The 22043-nt window shown below is 41.5% G+C and overlaps 1 protein-coding gene and 1 pseudogene across 1 annotated transcript in view; both read left to right on the top strand.

Annotated features, from left to right (window-relative positions):
* Positions 1–22043, top strand: part of SUSD5 (sushi domain containing 5) — a 63081-nt gene extending 41038 nt beyond the window's left edge. The window contains exon 5 of the mRNA XM_028107038.1: positions 20752–22043. Coding sequence (XP_027962839.1) covers positions 20752–22043 — 1292 coding nt within the window. The remainder of the gene's footprint in view (positions 1–20751) is intronic.
* Positions 3873–4709, top strand: LOC114212313 (MICOS complex subunit MIC26 pseudogene; annotated as a pseudogene).

Here is a 22043-nt window from a genome sequence, read left to right as displayed (position 1 = left end):
AGGGTCCAGTCAAGGAAGGCACCCCCCCGCAGCCACAGTGCACTGATCTTTCCCAAACCCGTAGCTCTAACTCTGCATGAGGCCAGTTTCCTGCAAGACGGGGGGATGGGGGGGAAGAAAACATGGCTCGTGGACTACCCACATTCCAGGTGCTTTTGACTTCATGACATATTTAATGAAGCTCATGGGGTAGATTATACAGGAAAAGGGACTTAGCAGACATTGATTATGCCCAGTACTGGAACTAAGAGCTCCTTCACTCTTCTTTGCTACTGTCACAAATCAAATAATGCCCTGCTTGATGGACATCCAGACTGAATCAAGTTTTATCAAAACGGGCTTCTACCGCTCACTACTTCACCTCTTCACTCACTCGTTTGTTCCCTCAACAAACGTTTCTGGAGTGTCTACTGTGTGTCAAGCACTGCGCTGTGTGCAGGGTATGCAAAGGCAGAGTTCCTGTTCTTGGCGTTCCTGGGCTGGGAAGGGCTGGGCATGCTTTGCAGTGAGCAGGGTGGTTGTACCCTGTGCACAGATGGATGCTGCGCCCATCGTCCCCGTGTGTAACACGTGATTCCCGAATGAGACCATGTAAGGTTTAAGTCTCAAGCATCATCGAGGTCTATACTGGAGTTACCCTGTCCATATAAGGATGAGAAGTGTCTCCAAAATATCCTTAGCCAATCCCCGTTCATAAGTACCTTACATCTTACCAATGAGAGCCCATTTCTGATATGTATCGTCATAGTTCAGAGGCCACTGATTTCGCCAATAGCCATTTCAGATATTCAGGGCACTAATTAGCATAGCAGTGGTTTTGAGCAAGGTACAGATAATAGAAGTACTTGTATTAGGCACATCTAGAGGGTGAGTTTCCTGATGAGAAGGCTAACTGTCCACCCCTGGACTGTGAATTTTTAATTGGAATGTCAGCAGCACCTGGTTTACAGCTTAACGTAAGTGACGTATGCATAACATCAAACAATACTTTCTTGAAATATTTCAAAGTACAACCATCCTAGGAAGAATGAATGCCTACTGTATTTATGGTTTAGTGACAACTTAATGTGTAATATTGTTGAATTATATGGAAAACACTCCTAGTGTCACCTTCCCATCCTTGCCTTCCTAAGAATATCCAGACTTCCAAGACCATGAACTCTGTTTTCCCTGCTTAAATTTTATTTCAGTGGAAGCATAAAGGATGTACTCTTGGATATGGCTTCCTTTGTCCAACATCATGTCTGTGAGGCACATCCATGTTGTTCCATGAAGGTGCAGTTCATTCTTCTTCCTTGCTGTGGAATATTCCATTCCACTGTTGATGAATATTTTTGTTGTTTCAAGTTTGGGGCTATTATGACATTGTTGTGCAGGTCTTTTGGTGTCTGTGTGGCATGTGCTCCTCACAGGAGTTAAATTGCTGAGTCATAGGGTATGGATAGGTTCAACTTTAGTAGATAATGCCTAACCGGTTGTCAAAATGGTTGTAACAAGTTATGCTCCCAGCAGCAGTATATGAGGGCTCCAGGAGCCCCATATCCTCACCAATAGTTGGTATTGTTGTTCTTCTTGACTTTAAGCATTCCCATGTATAGGTCATAATACCACTTAATTTTAATTTCCCCTATTATGATGTTGAGTACCTTATCAATATGGTTATTGGCTATTTGAATATCTCATTTCTGAAGTGTCTATTCATTTCTCTCACTCATTTTTCTACCGGTTGTCCATTTATTTCATATTGATTTGTAGGAGTTCTTTATATGATTCTGGATACCAGAACTTTTGAGGTTATATATGTTGCAAATATTTTCTGCTAGGTAAGTTGTGTTTTCACTTTCTCCATAGTATCTTTGATGAAAAGAATTTTAACATAGTCCAATTTATTAATCCTTTCCTTTAAAAAAGTTGTGGTGAAAAATACATAACACAAAATTTACCATCTTAGCCACTTTTAAGTATACAGTTCAATAGCGTTAAATATATTCATCTTGTTGTGAAACAGACCTCCAGAACATTTTCCTCTTGCAAAACTGAAACTCTGTACCCATTAAATAAAAACCACCAGCTCCCAACCCCTGCAACCACCCTTTTCCTTTCCATTTCTGTGAATTTGACTACTCTAGGTCCCTCATATAAGTGCAGTCAGACAGTATTTGTCTTTTTGTGATGGGCTTATTTCACTTAGCACAATGTCCTCAAGGTTCATCCATGTTATAGGCTGTGATAGTCATCCTTTCCACATCAGTTTTAAAAATCAAGTTAAGGAAATTTCCTTATATGCCTAATTCCTAAGGGTTTTTACCTTGTTGACTTCTGTCAGATGCTTTTCTGAAACTCCTTTTTCCTTTTTTTCTTTTAGAGAACGAGAGAGAAAACATGTGAGCATGGTGGGGACAGGGAAGGGATGGGGGAAAGCAGAGGGAGAGGGAGAGAGAATCTTAAGCAGGCTCCACGCCCAGTGGGGAGCCCAACATGGGGCTCAATCTCACAACCCTAAGATCATGACCTGAGCCAAATTCAAGAGTCGGATGCTTAACCAACTGAGCACCTAGGTGCCCCTGAAACTCCTTTTTTCAAATAAACCAATCATGAGTTCCTAGGATAAACCTAGCTTGGTATAATAGATTATCTTTTTAAATGTAATGCTTAATTATTCAGCCTATCAATACTAATATATTACTGGTTTCCATTTGTCAATATTTTATTTATGATTTTTGTATCTATTTTTAGTGAGAATGGTCTGCAAATCTACTTTCTTATCATGTCCTTGCCAGGTTTTGGTACCAAGGTTACACTAGATGTATAAAATAAGTTGGGAAGTATTTCCTCTTTTTCTGTTCTCTGGAAGAATTTGTGTAACGTTGGAATTACACTCCTAAACATTTGATAGAATTCATTGACAAAGCCACCTGTGCTTAGTTTTCTCAACACCTGTGTAGTGAGATTCAATTTCATTAATACTTAATGGCATATAAAATTTTTGTATTTCTTCTTGTGGCACTTTTGATGAGGTTCTTCTAGGATTTTGTCTATTTCATCAGAATATTTTGCGGGGGGCGCGTCTGACTGGCTCAGTCAGAGGAGCCTACGACTCTTGATCGCAGAGTCGTGAGTACAAACCCCATGTTGGGTGTAGAGATTAGTAAAAAAAAATTAATAAACTTAAAAAAATAAAATAAGCTTAAAAAAAGAATTTTGGGGGGCATAAATTTATCATAATCTTGTTACTGTCTTTTCTGACAATATCTGAAAGATCTGTGGTGATGCTTCTTTCTATTCCTGATATTTTCATTTGTGTTCTCTCTAAATGTTTCTGAGGTAGTCTTTCTAGGGACTTATCAATATTTTGAGCTATAAATCAGTAATTCTTTTCCAAGAACGAACTTTTGGCTACATTGATCCTTTATTGTATGTTTGGTTTTTATTTTATTAATTTCTGCTCTTTTTTATCTCCTTCATTTCCTTTCTTTCTTTCTTTCTTTTTTTTTAAGTAGGCTCCACACCCAGTATAGAGCCCAACACAGGGCTTGAACTCACAACCCTGAGATCAAGACCTGAAGTGAGATCAAGAGTTGGGGCTTAACTGACTGAGCCATCTAGGCGCCCCTCCTTCCTTTACTTTCTTTGTGTTTAACTTACTCTTCCTTTCCCAGCTTCCTGAAATCAATGTGATTTTCAGCCTTTCTTCTTTTCTAACATAGGTATTTAAAGCTATAACTTCCTGTTACCACAGTGTTTGCTGCTTCCCACAACTTTTGATATGTCATTTTTCATTATAATTCAGTTAAAATATTTTCTAATTTCCATTGTAATTTCTCCTTTGACCCATGAGTTATTTAGAAATATTTTGTTTAGCTGGAGCCACCTCTGCCAGCAGCATGTTCAAGGTAATTCAGAGGTCTGTGGGGCCAGCCAGCCTGAGTCTGCTCACCTTCAGAGTCTATGCATCACCTAAAAAGGACTCACCTCACAAAACTTCTGTGAAGGTTAATGAGCTTTCACTCTACTCCGTCCCTGAGGGTCAATCTAAATATTTGGAGGAGCCAAGGACCCCACTTGAAGAAAGCATTTCACATCTCCGACGTTACTGCGAGCCATATACAAGTTGGTGTCAGGAAATGTACTCACAAACTAAGCCCAGGATGCAGAGCCTGGTTCAATGGGGGTTAGGCAGCTATGAATATCTCCAAAATGCACCTCCTGGATTTTTTCCAAGACTTCGTGTTATTGGTTTTGCTGGCATTGTTGGACTTCTTTTGGCTAGAGGTTCAAAAATAAAGAAGCTGGTGTATCCACCTGGATTCATGGGACTTGCTGCCTCTCTTTATTATCCACAACAAGCCATCGTATTTGTCCAGGTCAGTGGGGAGAAATTATATGACTGGGGTTTACGAGGATACATAGTCGTAGAAGATTTGTGGAAGAACTTTCAAAAGCCAGGAAATGTGAAGAATTCACCTGGAAATAAATAGAATGCTCCATGCTCTGCCCATTTTAATCAGTTATAGGTAAACATTGGAAACTCCATGCAGTAAACCAGTATTTCTACAGAAAAATGGCAGAGAAGCCAGTACTGAATATAGTAAATTGGCTTTCTTCTTCAGGACAAACTATACTAGGCTTCTTTGTTATCTTGGGTGATGCCATACTGCAAGTGGACTAATCGGAAATCCTTTTACCTAGAGATAATGTCTAGCCTTAGAACTCCTCATTCTCAAGTTGCTATTTATGCACATAATTAAAATTCCAAATAAAAAAAAAGAAATATTTTGTTTAATTTCTGTACAACACAGGAATTTCCTAGTAATCTTTTGCCTAGTTTCACTATGGCTGGAGAACTTAATCCTTTAAAGTTTGTTGACATTCCATTTATGGTCTACTTTGTAAAAGTATTCTATGCGTATTTGAAAAGAATGCTTATTCTATAGTTGTTGGATGTGATCTACATGTCAAGTAGATCGAATTTATTAGTTAAGCATGTTTTTCAGATACATATTCTTAGCTCTTTGTCTGCTTGCTCTGTTTGTTTTTTTTTTTAAAGATTTTATTTATTTATTTGACAGAGAGAGAGCCCAGATAGGCAGAGTGGTAGGCAGAGGGAGAAACAGGCTCTCCAGAGAGCCCAATGCGGGGCTCGATCCCAGGGCCCCGGGATCATGACCTGAGCCGAAGGCAGACGCTTAACTGACTGAGCCACTCAGGTGCCCCTGCTTGCTCTAACTGTTGATGATAAAGGTATTTAAAACACCTCTCTAGGATCATGGTTTTATGTGTTTCTTTTTTTTTAGTTCCCATATTTTAGATTCATATATTTTGAAGCTCTGTTAAGTACATACACATTTAAAAGTTAATATCTTCCTGGTAAATTGAAACATTTATCTTTATAAAATGACCTTCCTTATCTCTAGTATTATGTTTTTTTTGATGCAGCGTTCCATGATTCACTGTTTGCATATAACACCCAGTGCTCCATTCAATATGTGCCCTCTTTAATACCCATCACGAGGTTAACCCATCCCCCACTCCCCCCCCCAGAACCCTCAGTTTGTTTCTAAGAGTCCACAGATTCTCATGGTTCATCTCCACTTCCAATTTTCCTCCTTCATTTTTCCCTTCCTACTATATTTTTTTAACATATAATGTATTATTTGTTTCAGAGGTACAGGTCTGTGATTCAACAGTCTTACACAATTCACAGTGCCCACCATAGCCCATACCCTCCCCAATGTCCATCACCCAGCCACCCCATCCTTCCCACCCCCCACCACTCCAGCAACCCTCAGTTTGTTTCCTGAGATTAAGAATTCCTCATATCGGTGAGATCATATGATACATGTCTTTCTCTGATTGACTTATTTCACCCTCCAGTTCCAACCACGTCATTGCAAATGGCAAGATTTCATTCCTTTTGATGGCTGCGTAATATTCCATTGTATATATATATATATATATATATATATATATATATATATATATATACCACATCCTCTTTATCCATTCATCTGTCGATGGACATCTTGGCTCTTTCCATAGTTTGGCTATTGTGGATATTGCTGCTATAAATATTTGGGTGCACATACCCCTTTGGATCCCTACATTTGTATCCTTGGGGTAAATACCCAGTAGTGCAATTGCTGGGTTGTAGGGGAACTCTATTTTCAACTTTCTGAGGAACCTCCATACTGTTTTCCAGAGTGGCTGCACCAGCTTGCAGTCCCAACCAACAGTGTAGGAGAGTTCTCCTTTCTTCACATCCTTGCCAACATCTGGCATTTCCTGACTTGTTAACTTTAGCCATCCTGACTGGTGTGAGGTGGTATCTCATTGAGGTTTTGATTTGGATTTCCCTGATGCCAAGTGATGTTGAGCACTTTTTCATGTGTCTGTTGGCCATTTGGATGTCTTCTTTGGAAAACTGTCTGTTCATGTCTTCTGCCCATTTCTTGATTGGATTATTTGTTCTTGGGTGTTGAGTTTGATAAGTTCTTTATAGATTTTGGATACTAGCCCTTTATCTGATATGTCATTTGCAAATATCTTCTCCCATTCTCTCAGTCGTCTTTTGGTTTTGTTGACTGTTTTTTTTTTTTTTTTTTTGCTGTGCAAAAGTTCTTTATCCTGATGAAGTCCCAATAGTTCATTTTTGCCCTTGCTTCCCTTGCCTTTGGTGATGTTTCTAGGAAGAAGTTGTTGCCACCGAGGTGGAAGAGGTTGCTGCCTGTGTTCTCCTCTAGGATTTTGATGGACTCCTGTCTCACATTTAGGTCTTTCAACCATTTGGAGTCTATTTTTGTGTGTGGTGTAAGGAAATGGTCCAGTTTCATTCTTCTGCATGTGGCTGTCCAATTTTCCCAACACCATTTGTTGAAGAGACTGTCTTTTTTTCCATTGGACATTCTTTCCTGCTTTGTCAAAGATTAGTTGACCATAGAGTTGAGGGTCCATTTCTGGGCTCTCTATTCTGTTCCATTGATCTCAGTGTCTGTTTTTGTGCCAGTACCATACTGTCTTGATGATTACAGCTTTGTAATAGAGCTTGAAGTCTGGAATTGTGATGCCACCAGCTTTTCTTTTCTTTTTCAACATTCCTCTGGCTATTCGGGGTCTTTTCTGATTCCATACAAATTTTGGGATTATTTGTTCCATTTCTTTGAAAAAAGTGGATGGTATTTTGATAGGGATTGATTTAAATGTGTAGATTGCTCTATGTAGCATTGACATTTTCACAATATTTGTTCTTTCAGTCCATGAGCATGGAACATTTTTCCATTTCTTTGTGTCTTCCTCAATTTCTTTCATGAGTATTTTGTAGTTTTCTGAGTAAAGATTCTTTGCCTCTTTGGATAGATTTATTCCTAGGTATCTTACGGTATTCGATGCAACTGTAAATGGGATCAACTCCTTAATTTCTCTCTCTTCTGTCTTGTTGTTTGTGTATAGGAATGCCACTGATTTCTGTGCATAGATTTTATATCCTGCCACTTTACTGAATTCCTGTATGAGTTCTAGCAGTTTTGAGGTGGAGTCTTTTGGGTTTTCCACATAAAGTATCATATCATCTGCAGAGAGTGAGAGTTTGACTTCTTCTTTGCCGATTTCTTTTTGTTGTCTGATTGCTGTGGCTAGGACTTCTAGTACTATGTGGAATAGCAGTGGTGATAGTGGACATCCCTGCCATGTTCCTGACCTTAGGCGAAAAGCTCTCAGTTTTTCCCCATTGAGAATGATATTCGCCATGGGTTTTTCATAGATGGCTTTTATGATGTTGAAGTATGTACCCTCTATCCCTACACTCTGAAGAGTTTTAATCAAGAAAGGATGCTGTACTTTGTCAAATGCTTTTTCTGCATCTATTGAGAGGATCATATGGTTCTTGTTCTTTCTTTATTAATGTATTGTATCACACTGATTAATTTGCGGATGTTGAACCAACCTTGCAGCCCAGGAATAAATTGCACTTGGTCGTGATGAATAATCCTTTTAATGTACTGTTGGATCCTACTGGCTAGTATTTTGGTGAGAATTTTTGCACCCATGTTCATCAGGGATATTGGTCTGTAGTTCTCCTTTTTGATGGGGTCTTTGGTTTTGGGATCAAGGTAATGCTGACCTCATAAAATGAGTTTGGAAGTTTTCCTTCCATTTCTATTTTTTTTGGAACAGTTTCAGAAGCATAGGTGTTAATTCTTCTTTAAAGGTTTGGTAGAATTCCCCTGGGAAGCCATCTGGCCCTGGGCTCTTGTTTGTTGGGAGATTTTGGATGACTGCTTCCATTTCCTTAGTGGTTATGGGTCTGTTCAGGTTTTCTATTTCTTCCTGGTTCAGTTTTGGTAGTTTATAGTCTCTAGGAATGCATCCATTTCTTCCAGATTGTCTAATTTGTTGGTATATAGTTGCTCATGATATGTTCTTATAGTTGTTTATATTTCTTTGGTGTTGGTTGTGATCTCTCCTCTTTCATTCATGATTTTATTTATTTGGGTCGTTTCTCTTTTCTTTTTGGTAAGTCTGGCCAGGGGTTTATCAATATTATTAATTCTTTCAAAGAACCAACTCCTAGTTTCGTTGATCTGTTCTACTGTTCTTTTGGTATCTATTTCATTGATTTCTGCTCTGATCTTTATTATTTCTCTTCTCCTGCTGGGCTTAAGATTTATTTGCTGTTCTTTCTCCAGCTCCTTTAGGTGTAGGGTTAGGTTGTGTATTTGAGACCTTTCTTGGTTCTTAAGAAAGGCTTGTATTGCTATATACTTTCCGCTTAGGACCGCCTTTATTGCATCTCAAAGATTTTGAACAGTTGTGTTTTCATTTTCATTTGTTTCCATGAATTTTTTTAATTCTTCTTTAATTTCCTGGTTGACCCATTCATTCTTCAGTAGGATGCTCTTTAGCCTCCATGTATTTGCGTTCTTTCCGACTTTCCTCTTGTGATTGAGTTCTAGTTTCAAAGCATTGTGATCCAAAAATATGCAAGGAATGATCCCAATCTTGTGGTACCAGTTGAGACCTGATTTGTGACCTAGGATGTGATCTATATTGGAGAATGTTCCATGGGCACTAGAGAAGAATGTGTATTCTGTTGCTTTGGGATGGAATGTTCTGAATATGTCTGTAAAGTCCATTTGGTCCAGTGTGTCATTTAAAGTCTTTATTTCCTTATTGATCTTTTGCTTAGATGATCTGTCCATTTCAGTGGGGGTGGTGTTAAAATCCCCTACTATTATTGTATTGTTGTTGATTTGTTTCTTTGGTTTTGTTATTAATTGGCTTATATAATTGGCTGCTCCCATATTAGGGGCATAGTATTTACAATTGTTAGATCTTCTTGTTGGATAGACCCTTTAAGTAGGATATAGTGTCCTTCCTCATCTCTTATTACAGTCTTTGGTTTAAAATCTAATTTGTCTGATAGAAGGATTGCCACCCCAGCTTTTTTTTTGGTGTCCATTAGCATGGTAAATGGTTTTCCACCCCTCACTTTCAATCGAGGTATCTTTGGGTCTAAAATGAGTCTCTAGCAGACAGCATATTGATGGTCTTGTTTTTTATCCAATCTGATACCCCGTGTCTTTTGATTGGGGCATTTAGCCCATTTACATTCAGGGTCACTATTGAAAGATATGAATTTAGTGCCATTGTATTGCCTGTAAGGCAACTGTTACTGTATGTTATCTGTGTTCCTTTCTGGTCTATGTTACTTTTAGGCTCTCTCTTTGCTTAGAGGACCCCTTTCAATATTTCCTGTAGGGCTGGTTTTGTGTTTGCAAATTGCTTTAGTTTTTGTTTGTCCTGGAAGCTTTTTATCTCTCCTTCTATTTTCAATGACAGCTTAGCTGGATATAGTATTCTTGGCTGCATATTTTTCTCATTTAGTGCTCTGAATATATCATGCCAGTCCTTTCTGGCCTGCCAGGTCTCTGTGGATAGGTCTGTTGCCAATCTAATGTTTCTACCATTGTAGGTAGGTTACAGACTTCTTGTCCCAAGGTGCTTTCAGGATTTTCTCTTTGTCTCTGAGACTCGTAAGTTTTACTATTAGATGTCGGGGTGTTGACCTATTTTTAATGATTTTGAGAGGGGTTCTCTGTGCCTCCTGGATTTTGATGCCTGTTTACTTCCCCAAATTAGGGGAGTTCTCTGCTATAATTTGCTCCAATATACCTTCTGCCCCTCTCTCTCTTTCTTCTTCTTCTGGGATCCCAGTTATTCTAATATTGTTTCATCTTATGGTATCACTTATCTCTCAGATTCGGCCCTCGTGATCCAGTAGTTGTTTATCTCTCTTTTTCTCAGCTTCTTGATTTTCCATCATTTGGTCTTCTATATTACTAATTCTCTTTTCTGCCTCATTTATCCTAGCAGTTAGAGCCTCCATTTTTTATTGCACCTCATTAATAGCCTTTTTTATTTTGACTTGGTTAGATTTTAGTTCTTTTATTTCTCCAGAAAGGGATTCTCTAATATCTTCCATGCTTTTTTCAATCCCAGCTAGTATCTTTATAATCATCATTCTGGACTCTAGTTCCGACATCTTACTAATGTCCGTATTGATTAGGTCCCTGGCAGTCAGTACTGCCTCTTGTTCTTTTTTTTGAGGTGATTTTTTCCATCTTGTCATTTTGTCCAGAGGAGAATAGATGAATGAGAGAACAAAATGCTAAGAGGGTAACAACGACCCCAGAAAAATATACACTAAACAAATCAAAAGAGACCTGAAACCAGGGGAAAAGAAAGGGAGAGAGAGGAAAAAGAAAAAGGTTAAAAAAAAAGAAAAAGAATATGATCAAATATGATCAGGCTGGTGAATAGATCAGTGCCACACACTAGATTTTGGGCATATTTTGGCCTGTTAGAAGAAACTGCCTCCCAAAATTTTAAAGAAATAAAAGCTTATATATGTACAAAAATTAGGGTAAATACAATGAAGGGATGGAATATGACTATAAAGATGAAAATTATAAAAGATTTTATAAAAGGAATTGATAAGAATTTGGTTAAAAAAAGAAAAAAGATTTAAAAAAAAAAGAATGTGATCAGGCTGGAGACTAGAACAAAGCCATACACTAGAGATTTAGAGTATATTTTGGTCTGTTAGAAGAAACTGTATCCCAAAATTTTAAAGAGAGAACAACTTTATATATATATATGTATATATATATATATACACATATACATATATACCAAAAATAAGGTTAATTACTATGAAGGGATAGAATATGACTCTAAAAATGAAAAATAAAAAAAGATTTTTAAAAAGGGATTGATAAGATGTTGGTTGAAAAAGGGAAAAAGAAAAATTCAAAAAAAAGAAAATTAAAAAAATTAACTTTGAAAGACTAAAGAATCATGGGAAAAAAGCCATGAATTCTATGTGCAGTATTCCCCTAGTGCTGGAGTTCTGCTGTTCTCATTGATTGGTAAACTTGGTCTTGGCCGGAGGTTCTTGCTGATCTTCTGGGGGAGGGGCCTGTTGCCGTGGTTCCCAAATGTCTTTGCTGGAGGCGGAATTGCTCCACCCTTGCCAGGTCCAAGGCTAAGTAATCTGCTCGGGTTTGCTCTCAGGAGCTTTTGTTCCCTGCAAGCTTTCCCTACAGCGTTGGGAGGACGAGAGTGAAAATGGCGGCCTCCCAGTCTCCACCCCAGAGGAGCCGAGAACTTGGGGCCCCGCTCCTCAGTGCGCCCCCAGAGAAAAGCAGTCAATCACTCCCGTCTCCCTGGTGTCCGGCCGCATTCCGTGCTCACCCGGCCTGTGACGGAGCATTTCTATCTCTGGCACCCGACCCCATGTGGAGTCTCCAAACCCAGCAGATCCCTGCGGTGCGCTCCTGCGCCGCTTCTCCCAGGGGAGAAAGGGGAGTCTCCCGGGATCTAACACTTGTTGGGTCCCTGCTGGAGGAGCAGTGGCCCGAGTGGGCCACGGATCACAGTTTATGGCAACCCCGAGCTGAGAGCCCGCGCCTCGGCTCCATCTCTGCAGCTGGCTTCCCCACTCCGATACCTGGGAGCTCTGCCACACTCAGGCACCCCTGGTCTTTCTGTGACCCTGAGGGTCCTGAGACCACACTGTCCCGTGAGGGTTCCACCCCCCGCTTATCCACTGGAGCGACGTCCCTCAGCGCAGCTGACTTCTCAAAGTTCCGATTTTGTGCTCTGCTTCTCTAACACTTGCCAGAAGCGGTGGACAGGACAGAGGCCCCCTCCCCCGCCGTCTATCCTCCCAAATATCGCCTCGGATTCACTTCTCCGCAGGTCCTACCTTCCAGTAAGTGGTTGCTTCTCTGTTCAGAGAGTTGTTGCTACTCTCTTCTTCGATCTCCTGTTGAGTTCGTAGGTGTTCAGAATGGTTTGATCCCTATCTAGCTGAATTCCTGGGACCAGATGAAATTTAGGTTTCCTATTCCTCCCCCATCTTGCTCCTCCTCTAGTATTATTTTTTGACTGATAGTCTTCTCTGCTGGTTAGTCTTTCCATAGTATATATTTTTTTTCATTCTTCTACTTTCAACTTCTCTGTACAGTTCTATTTAAAGTATATCTTTTTCTTTTTATTAACATATAATGTATTATTTGTTTCAGGGGTACAGGTCTAAAGTATATCTCTTATAAGCAACATATAACCAATTGGAGCATTAATTCATATTTACATTTAATCATCAATAGGTTTAGCTTTAAAATTACTTTTTGTTTTCTCTTAGTCCTAGCTGTTCTTTGTTTTTTGTTCTTTTTTATTGCATTCTTTTGGAGTGATTAAGCATTTTAAAAATTATTATATTTACCCTCTCTATTACATTCTAACACATTCTCTCTCTCTTTTTTTTTTTTAAGTAAACTCTACCCCCAGCATGGGGTTTGAACTCACAACGCCAAGATCAGAGTGGCATGCTCTACAGACTGAGCCAGCTAGGTGCCCCTCTAATATATTCTTTTACTCTTCTTTCAGTTACTCTAGAAATTATAACAGACATCCTTGACTTATTGAAGGATGATACCTACCATTTTCTGGACAATTTAAATATCTTCAACTATTTTGACTCCAATTACCCCTTCCCAATTTCTATGCTGTTGTCATGTGTTTCAAATAATAATAGTGTGCATGCACGTGTGTGTGTGTGTGTGTGTGTGTACTTGTTTTATGCAGGCAGTATTATTCACTTAGATTTGTACCACACCCCATATTTACCTGCTTCATTGTTCTTTCCTTCCTACATCTTGGGGCTTTCAGCAAGGATGCTTTCAGCAAGGATATTTTCACAGAGTAACAATTCTAGGTTGGCAGTTCTTCTAACACTTTTTTGTCTTAAAGATTTATTTATTTGAGAGAGAGAGAGAGCACGCATGAGCAGGATGGGCAGAGGAAGGAGAGAATCCCAAGCAGACTCTGTGCTGAGTGCAGAACCCCATGCAGGGTTTGATCTCACAACCCTGAGGTCATGACCCTGAGATCATGACCTGAGCCGAAACCAAGAGTCAGTCACTCATCCCAACTGCGACACCCAGGTGCCCCTCTTCTAATATGTTAAAGGTATCACACAGTGTCTTCTGGCTTTCTTTCTTTTTTTTTTTTTAAGTTGCTCTCAGTCTATCTTGCTTTTTTGAAGGCTATATGACTGCTTTCACTGGTTACTTTTTTTTCTCTTTGGTTTTAAGCAGTTTTAATTTGATGTGCCTACATGTAATTTTCTATGAGTTTATTCTGCCTGAGGTTTGCATTGACTCTTGAATATGAGTCTTCATGTCTTTTTCTCAGTTTTGTAAAATTCTTAGTCTATTCTATTCCTTACAGTTTCTGTTTATTTTTTAGTTCTGTCATGATGTTACATCAGTCCTCAGTTTGATTCCTGAAGTTTAAAATCACCCTTTTCATGACATTCTGTTATCACCCCCACTTTGAACTTTTGTTCTATTGCACTCACTTTCTTCTTAAGTTCTGTAGTGTGAAACTGTTGTGAGGAATTCATTCTGTTCTGCAAATTCTTTCTTCTGAATTAGGTTCTTTGCCTTTTACATGCATCTTCCTTTCATCCAAGAGAGGGAATCGTAGCTAGAAGGGGACGACTCAGCAGAAGGGGTATGTAATTTTACTTTTGCTTGTTTATCTGTTTGCTTTAAAATATCTGGGCTCTGTTCTCTCTTCAGAAAGGTTAAGTGTCCTATGCCGAGATTTACTTCACCTTCACAAGGTGAAGTCCTGGCGTTTTGGATTCCATCAAGAACAGTCAGCCCTGCTGATTACCGGTCTGGTTCTCTCCACCTGCTTGGTTTCTGTCTGGGATTTGTTGACTCCTCGGTACAATTTTTGAAGGGTGAGGGTGGGTTAGGAGTGGAGCCATGCTGCCTTTCTCTACTCTGCTCCAGAATCTTCTGTTTCTCCTCTGATAACTATTTTTTGAAATTTGTTACAAAATATTATGTCCTTTTCCATGCATGGTGGTTGTTTGTAAAAACTTTTTCCTGATGCTTAATATAGTTTCTGCATTTTAAAAAATTCATATTCAACAAGCCTAGTTGTGTGTGCACATACACACATACTTTAAAAAAGGTGTTGTTTCCTCATTTTGAAAGGTATAGGGTAGAGAAAATATGTGATGCCGTTTTAGCTGCACCATTTGGATATTTTCAAACCTGGCATACAGCCCACCCTAATGATAAGGTCATCTGTGCTTCTGCCCCTGGTGATATACTCAAGGAGTCTGGAGTGTGAGCAGTGAAGTAGAAGAAGGAGAAGGCAGAGCAGAGGGAGGGGCCATCAGGAGAACAAGAAACACATGGAACTGCAGCTGAGGGAATGGAATCGGCGTTTGGGCAGAAGAGAAAGGAAGAAGTCCGAGCAGAGGTTACAAGGACGTGTCAAGGCAACAAATACTCTGAAGTACTGGAAGATCCTGAGTATCCCTCACTCACACTTTTTAGCTGTTGCCTGTTTGGGTAGAGTTCTATATACCCATGGACCACATCAGGGTTGGCACCTGCTGGGGTTATAAGGAGGTGGCTGCGAGGACCACAAGAGAACATGCCCACCCCATTACCTGCCTTTACGCGGGCCCCTGCCAGCTTTCACAATGGCAGAACTCTGCAAATATGGGCTCCTTTAGCCCTTATACCCAACGGTCGGTGAGCTCCTGTGGATGACCTGATAGAGAATAAATGCAGTGTCAGAATTTAACCAGAAATGACAGAATTTCCATGGAATGAAACAACCATTTGTGGGCTCTCGACGGGTTGGTGTCTTGGGGCTGCAATGAGGCAACCAAGAAATACTCCCTAGTAAAATAACGTGTGGTAGGAGGCCCTCCATTGCAGATCGTACATGAGGTAATAGCCTGCGATTTTAAGTGGGGGAAAACTTCTTGAGGAAAAATGGTCTTGGAGAGACCTGCTTCCTGCCTTTCCCTATCGTGAAAGGGGGCTGTGTTCTAGCTGAGAACACAGGCGTATTCATCCTCAACAGCAGAACCTCTGGGAGACAACTGGTATATGTATATTGTTTTGCAAACATTATTTTTTTCCACAATGCCCTAAAATACATTCTGTTTTTTTATTTATTTTTTTAAAGATTTTATTTATTTATTTGACAGAGACACAGTGAGAGAGGGAACACAAGCAGGGGAAGTGGGAAAGGGAGAAACAGGCTTCCCGCCGAGCAGGAAGCCCGATGCGGGGCTCAATCCCAGGATCCTGGGATCATGACCTGAGCCGAAGGCAGCTGCTTAACGACTGAGCCACCCAGGTGCTCCACATTCTGTTTTTTTAAAACAAAAAACAGGTTGGATACAGCAGATCTGAGGCAAAAATGACCTGTCAGATGTGTGAAATGCCAAGTTTCTTTGCATTAGGACTAAACTTGGGTTGATATGGCTCACTTCCCTGCCTCACGAAGATGAATCTGCTAGCAGTGGGGAGGGAGTTCTCCTGGGGCGTCCTTTTATGATGGTAGGTACAGGAGCACCAAGGAAAGGCTGGGAGGAGACTAGGTGTTCTCATGGGCCAGGCTGTGCACTGATTTGCTCACCTGTGTGTGAAAGGTGAGTGTGTATGTGTGTGTTGCACTCCCATGTATATGTCTGTATTCAAGTAGTACTTCAGTGGTGATATCTTTCAGAGGTGTTATAAGATACTATGGTTATATGTCATTAATTCCTCAGAGATAGGAAACAAGCCCAAAGTCGTCTTGTGTTCCTGGCACTAGATCTTAGCTTTGAGCCGTTATGAGGCAGGTATCAGGAGAAACTGGGGAGCTGAGTAGATATTCCTTCCTGTTTCTCCCAGTGCCAGTTATTTTTCACTCATTCAAGAATACCTATAAGAACACCTATAACAGGTTGGGCACCATTCTGCTCTAGGGATACAGTGACTTGGTCTCTGTCCTTGAGCCAACTCATGGCCAGTATGTCAGTTTTTTCTACATAATAAACCACCCCCCAAAATGTAATGGCTTGGGGCGTCTGGGTGACTCAGTCAGTTAAGCGTCTGCCTTTGGCTCAGGTCATGATCCCAGGGTCCTGGGATCGAGCCCCACATCAGGCTCCCTGCTCAACGGGAAGCCTACTTCTCCCTCTCCCACTCCCCCTGCTTGTGTTCCCACTCTCGCTGTGTCTCTGTCAAATAAATAAATAAAATTTTTTAAAAAAAAGGTAGTGGCTTAAAGAACACTCATTTATTTGGGTGCAATTTTCTGTGTAAGCAGTTTGGACTGGGCTTACCCAGCTCATTCTTCTTCTTCTGGGCTTGGCTGGGTCAGTCAGGTGAATGTGGTCAGCTCGCAGGTTGATGGAGCTGACTGGTTTAAGATGGCTTCAGCTGGAACAGTTGGCCTCTCCTCCACCTGGCCTCTCACCCCTCAGTAGGCTCTCTGAGGCTTGTTCTCAAGGCAGCTGGGGGTGCAGAGAGAGAGAGAGAGAGAGCATGCAAGGCTTTCACTGAATTCTGTGGGTCAGAGCAAGCAACAGGCCAGTCCCAATTTGAGAGCTGGAAAAAGAGACACCACTTCCTGAAGGGAAGAGTTACACAATCACATTGCAGGGAAGAGTGGAGAATCGTGGACATTTTTGTTATCACCCTACCGCAGTCAGTCAGGACACACACGTTCAAGCAAACAGTGTAACCGCATTAAGGTAAGAGATTTAAGTCATGGCCTTCTTAAAAGGCCAGCTGGATTCAGTATGACTTGTTTGGGTAAATTTTAGAGAAAAGTTGTGTCGTAGTGGCTTTTGTTTCATTTTGTTGTGTTTTTAAGAAAAGATGGTACTTGAATGCAAAACCTAGTCTTTATTCAGCAGGATGGGTGAGAATTTGTGCATACAAAAGCTTTGCGATTCAACCTGGTAGGTCTCAGGACCATGGAATTCCATCCCCTATGCTCCATGAGGGCTGGGACTGCTTGTCCTGTTCACCAGTGACCCAGAGCCTTCGCAGCGTCAGACAGTGGGCACTTGGAGAAGTTTGTTGAATGTCGGCGCAGGTGACTGCAATACTTGGAATGGAGGTACAGCGGAGCGTGAGGCATTATGACAGCAAAGAGCATGTAGGGGGCCAGCCTGCCCTGTGTTGGAATTCTGGGATGCTCCTAAGCATGGTCCCGCCATTGATGTGGCTTTTGTCTGGGGATTGTGAACAGGACATCATGGGGTAGAAGGGTCTCCTGAAATAATTACTAGACTGTCTTTTTCTTTCTTTCTTTTCTTTTCTTTTCTTTTCTTTACTTTTCCCTTCCTTCCTTCCTTCCTTCCTTCCTTCCTATTTTTAAGTAATCTCTATACCCAAAGTGGGGTTCGAACTCACAACCCTGAGATCAAGAGTCACGTGCTCTACCAACTGAGCCACCCAGGCGCCCCTTTGCATTTTTGGCTGAAGACACAAATGAAGTGAATGCACTTAAATTTTAGGAGCAGATCAGAAAGGACGTTTAAATTTATTTATAACTCGCATTAAGGAAGCAAAATAAGGAGTCTTGTAAGAAATAAGCCAAATGCCCTCTAATCCAGTTTCAGAGCCCAGGAATGCACCACATGACAGCTCAGCGCTCTCTCTATCTAGAACTTGGTTCTGGAGCTCTTTGCATTTATGCTTTCCGAGTTGCAAACTGAAGTGGGGGAACACTACTAAGATCTATTTCTTCCCACAGAACACTTCTCACACCAACAACCAATCACGCCAATCCTCCGTCCTGAGCCTCCTGTATTTCTGACCAACTAGCTATAAATTGGGGATTCTCATGATCATCCTCTCAGGCTCAGTAATTTGCTAGAAAGGCTCACAGAACTCAGGAAAGCTTACATTTACTTACATTTACTTACATTTACCATTTTAGAGGATATTTTAAAGAATACAGATGAACAACCAGATGTAGAGATATAAAAGGCAAGGTCTGGAAGGATCCTGAGTACAGGAGCTTCTGTCCCTGTGAAATTGGGGTGAGCTACCCTCCTAGCACGTGGATGCAATCACCAACCTAGAAGCTCTTTGCACCCTGTAGTTCAGGGGTTTTATGGAGGTTTCATTATTTAGGCATGATTGATTCAATCATGGCCATTGATGATGGACTCCATCTGCAGCCCCCTTCCCCCTCCTCACAGGTCAGGGGCTGGGGCTGCAAGTTCCAACCCTCTGATCACTTGACCAGAAGCCATCTAGGGGTCACCTCATTAGCATAAATTCAGGTAAGGCTGAAAGGAGCTTGTTATGAATAACAAAAGATGTTCTTATCACCCCCAGTGCTTAGGTAATTCCAAGAGTTTTAGGAGCTCTGTGCCAGGAACCAGGGGCAAAGACTAAACATATACTTCTTATTATATTGCAATGTCATAGGGAGCCTTTCTGTTTTAATAACTAAGTGTGACTTCCAGTGGGACTTGACTTCAAAGACCACTGAGAATGGGGAAAGCCCAGTAGGCTTCTGTCTTCTGAGGACGCAGCTCCTTGAGCCTTCCTGACCTGCTGTCCTTACATTCTGGTCTCCTAACTGTGGGGCCCTTTGTTCATTCTTACTTGGCTGGATTTAGAATATTTCACAGCATGGCCTCAAGCAGTCTTACAAAGAGCAAATCAGGATTTTAAAAGATACGTTTTTACTTAACATACATACACATTATAAGGGGACAGATCAATTAATTATCAGAAAAGAAACAAAGAAATTAGCCACCACACAGGCCAAGTAGAATGTTGTCAGGATCCCCAAAGCCATGCTTGTCCCCAGACTTAGTCATCACCCCTTCTCTCCAGCCACCCACCTGACTTTTAACATCATAGATTAGCTTTGCCTATTTTTGCACTTTATGTAAATAGAATCACACAAAGTGTGTTCTTTTGTGTCTGGCTTCTTTTCCTCAACATTATGGCTGTGAGATTCATCTATGTCCCTCAGAAGTAATAGTTGGCTCCTTTTCATTGATGTACAGATTTTCCTTGTACAAATATGCTGTGGTTTATATCAGCTCTGTGGTTTAGGGACATTTGAATCGTTTCCAGGTTTTGGCTGTTAAATGAACATTCATGTGCATGTCCTTTGGTGCCCAAACACTAGATATCATCGGTTTACACTAGATAATTGTCAGTCTGCTTACTTTTAGCCATTGTGGTGCTATGGAATGGCATATTTTTATGGCTGTAATTAGCATATCTCTATTACGAGTGAGGTTGAGCATCTGTACACATGTTTAATGACTACTTAGATGTCTTTTTTGTGATGTGCCAATTCAAGTATCTTTGCCAACTTTTCTATGGCTTGTCTGCCTATTTAGTATTGATTTGTAGGAGTTCCTTATGAATTCTGGATAGGACTCCTTTGGAGATTGTATGTGTCACAAATATCTTCAAGTCTGTGGCTTGCATTTTAACTCCCTTCATGGTGGCTTTTGATAAACACAAGTTCCTATAGTTAATGTAATCCAGTTATCTGTCCTTGTGCTAATACCACAGTCTTTTTTTTTTTTTTAAGATTTTATTTATTTATTTGACAGAGAGGGACACAGTGAGAGAGGGAACGCAAGCAGGGGGAGTGGGAGAGGGAGAAGCAGGCTTCCTGCCGAGCAGGGAGCCCGATGCGGGGCTCGATCCCAGGACCCTGGGATCATGACCTGAGCCGAAGGCAGACGCTTAACGACTGAGCCACCCAGGCGCCCCACCAATACCACAGTCTTAAAATGTACTCCAGTTTTAGAGTAAATCTTGAAATTTTGTAGATTTCAAGAAATCTTGGTTCTTTGCATTTCCATAAATTTTTGCATCAGCTTGTCAATGCCTGAGATTTTTATTAGGGTTGTATTAAATCTGTGTAGATCAATTTGGACAGAGTTGACAGCCTAACAATTCTGAGCCTTCCATTACATGATCATGGTATATCCCTTCATTTACTGAGGTCTTTAATTTTGCTTGGCAATATTCTGTACCACTCCATGTTCAAATCTTGCACACCTCTTGTAAGCTTTATTCCTAGGTGTTTGATTTTTTTTAATGCTATGGCAAATGGTGTCTTTTAAAATTTTTTTTCTGTGTATTGCTGGTATATAGAAATATAGTTGATATTTTACATTGATGTAGACCCAGTGTCCTTGATAAACCCATATATTAATTGTAACAGTTTATATGTACATTCTTTGAATTTGTCTGTGATGCGCAGTCATGTCATCTGTGAATGACAGCTTTACTTCGTCTGCTCCAGTCCTTATGCTTCTTACTTCCTTTTCTTGTGTTCTACGCTGCTGGCTCTGTGACTTTGGACCTAATGGGGTTTTTCTTTTTCCCCTTCCAGATGCAGCTGAGGCACATATTGACTATGAGGATAATTTCCCAGATGACAGATCCGTGTCATTCAGAGAGCTCATGGAGGACTCGCGGACAGGGGCAGAGGAGGACAGAGGTCCGGGAGAGGCCTCTGAGGAGGCTCCGAGACAGGACCATCTGGTCTCCATTTCTGCGGGGAGAGAAAACATAGCCCAGGATACAGCCTTTGTGCCAACTACAGGCTTGTCCATCACGGGAAGCAGTGTCCCCACAGACCTGCCAGGATCCCAGCTAAACCAGAAGTACTTGTTCTGGTTTCCTGCTGAGAACTTCCACAAGCCTGAGCTGGAGAAGGAGATGAATGATGGCACCAAAAAGCAGTTTCCGGCTAGAGACAACCATAGTAGCCCAACACCAGCTCCAGGTGAACCTGAAGCCGAGGTGATCTATAGCAGCACTCATGGTCCTTTGGGGCCATTCTTGGGCAGGACTGACAGCAAGACAGGGGACCCAATGGTGAGCAGCAGTGATGAGTCCTGGTTAGATGGCTACCCTGTGACTGATGGGGCTTGGAGGAAGACAGAGGCAGAAGAGGAGGAAGATGGGGACAAGGGAGATGGGTCAGTAGGGCTGGAAGAGAGGGTTCCCATTAGTCCTAATCAGCCCATTCCTGTAGAAGTTAAGCTCAGGAGTACCACCCTCACACCAAGTGACGACATGACCCGTAGTTCAGTTCTTCCCTCTCAAACACCAGACGTAGAAGCTTTGGCTCTCAGACCAGTGAATGTGTCTGAAACTGAGAGTCCCAGCAAGGGAGATGGTGACTCGACCAGGTACCAGTCAACTGTTCCCTGGAGCTTTGCCACAGAGTCATCTCCCATGGCCACCCTACCCTATGAACTCACCAGCTCTACCCTGGGGACAGTGACAACTGCTGTCCAGCAGATGCCGAATCGCATTCCCTCAACTATCATGGCGGCCAGCCAGACTCCAGGGGAAACCATTGCTACTGAGGTCCAGGATAGTTTCCCATACCTGCTGTCTGAGGAATTCTTGGGACGGGAAAGCCCTGGCCCAGGTGCAGGTAAAGAGCTTCTTCCAAGTGTGGAGCCGTGTATAGGGGATGGGTGTCCCGGCCTCAGCGGAGGCCCTATCATTGCCACCACTGTCACTGTCCTGTGTCTGCTGGTGCTCCTGGCAGGCGTGGGGGCAGTGTGGGGCCACCGCAAGTGCCAGCACAAGAGCTCCGTGTACAAGCTAAATGCTGGGCAGCGGCAGGCGCGGCACTACCACCAGCAGATTGAGATGGAGAAGGTCTAG

The sequence above is a fragment of the Eumetopias jubatus genome, unplaced genomic scaffold, assembly GCF_037043125.1.
Source record: "Eumetopias jubatus isolate StellerSeaLion01/CBP00866 unplaced genomic scaffold, mEumJub1_p1.0 scaffold_1, whole genome shotgun sequence".
Classification (NCBI taxonomy): Eukaryota; Metazoa; Chordata; class Mammalia; order Carnivora; family Otariidae; genus Eumetopias; species Eumetopias jubatus.
This window is presented reverse-complemented; position numbering and strand designations above follow the sequence as displayed.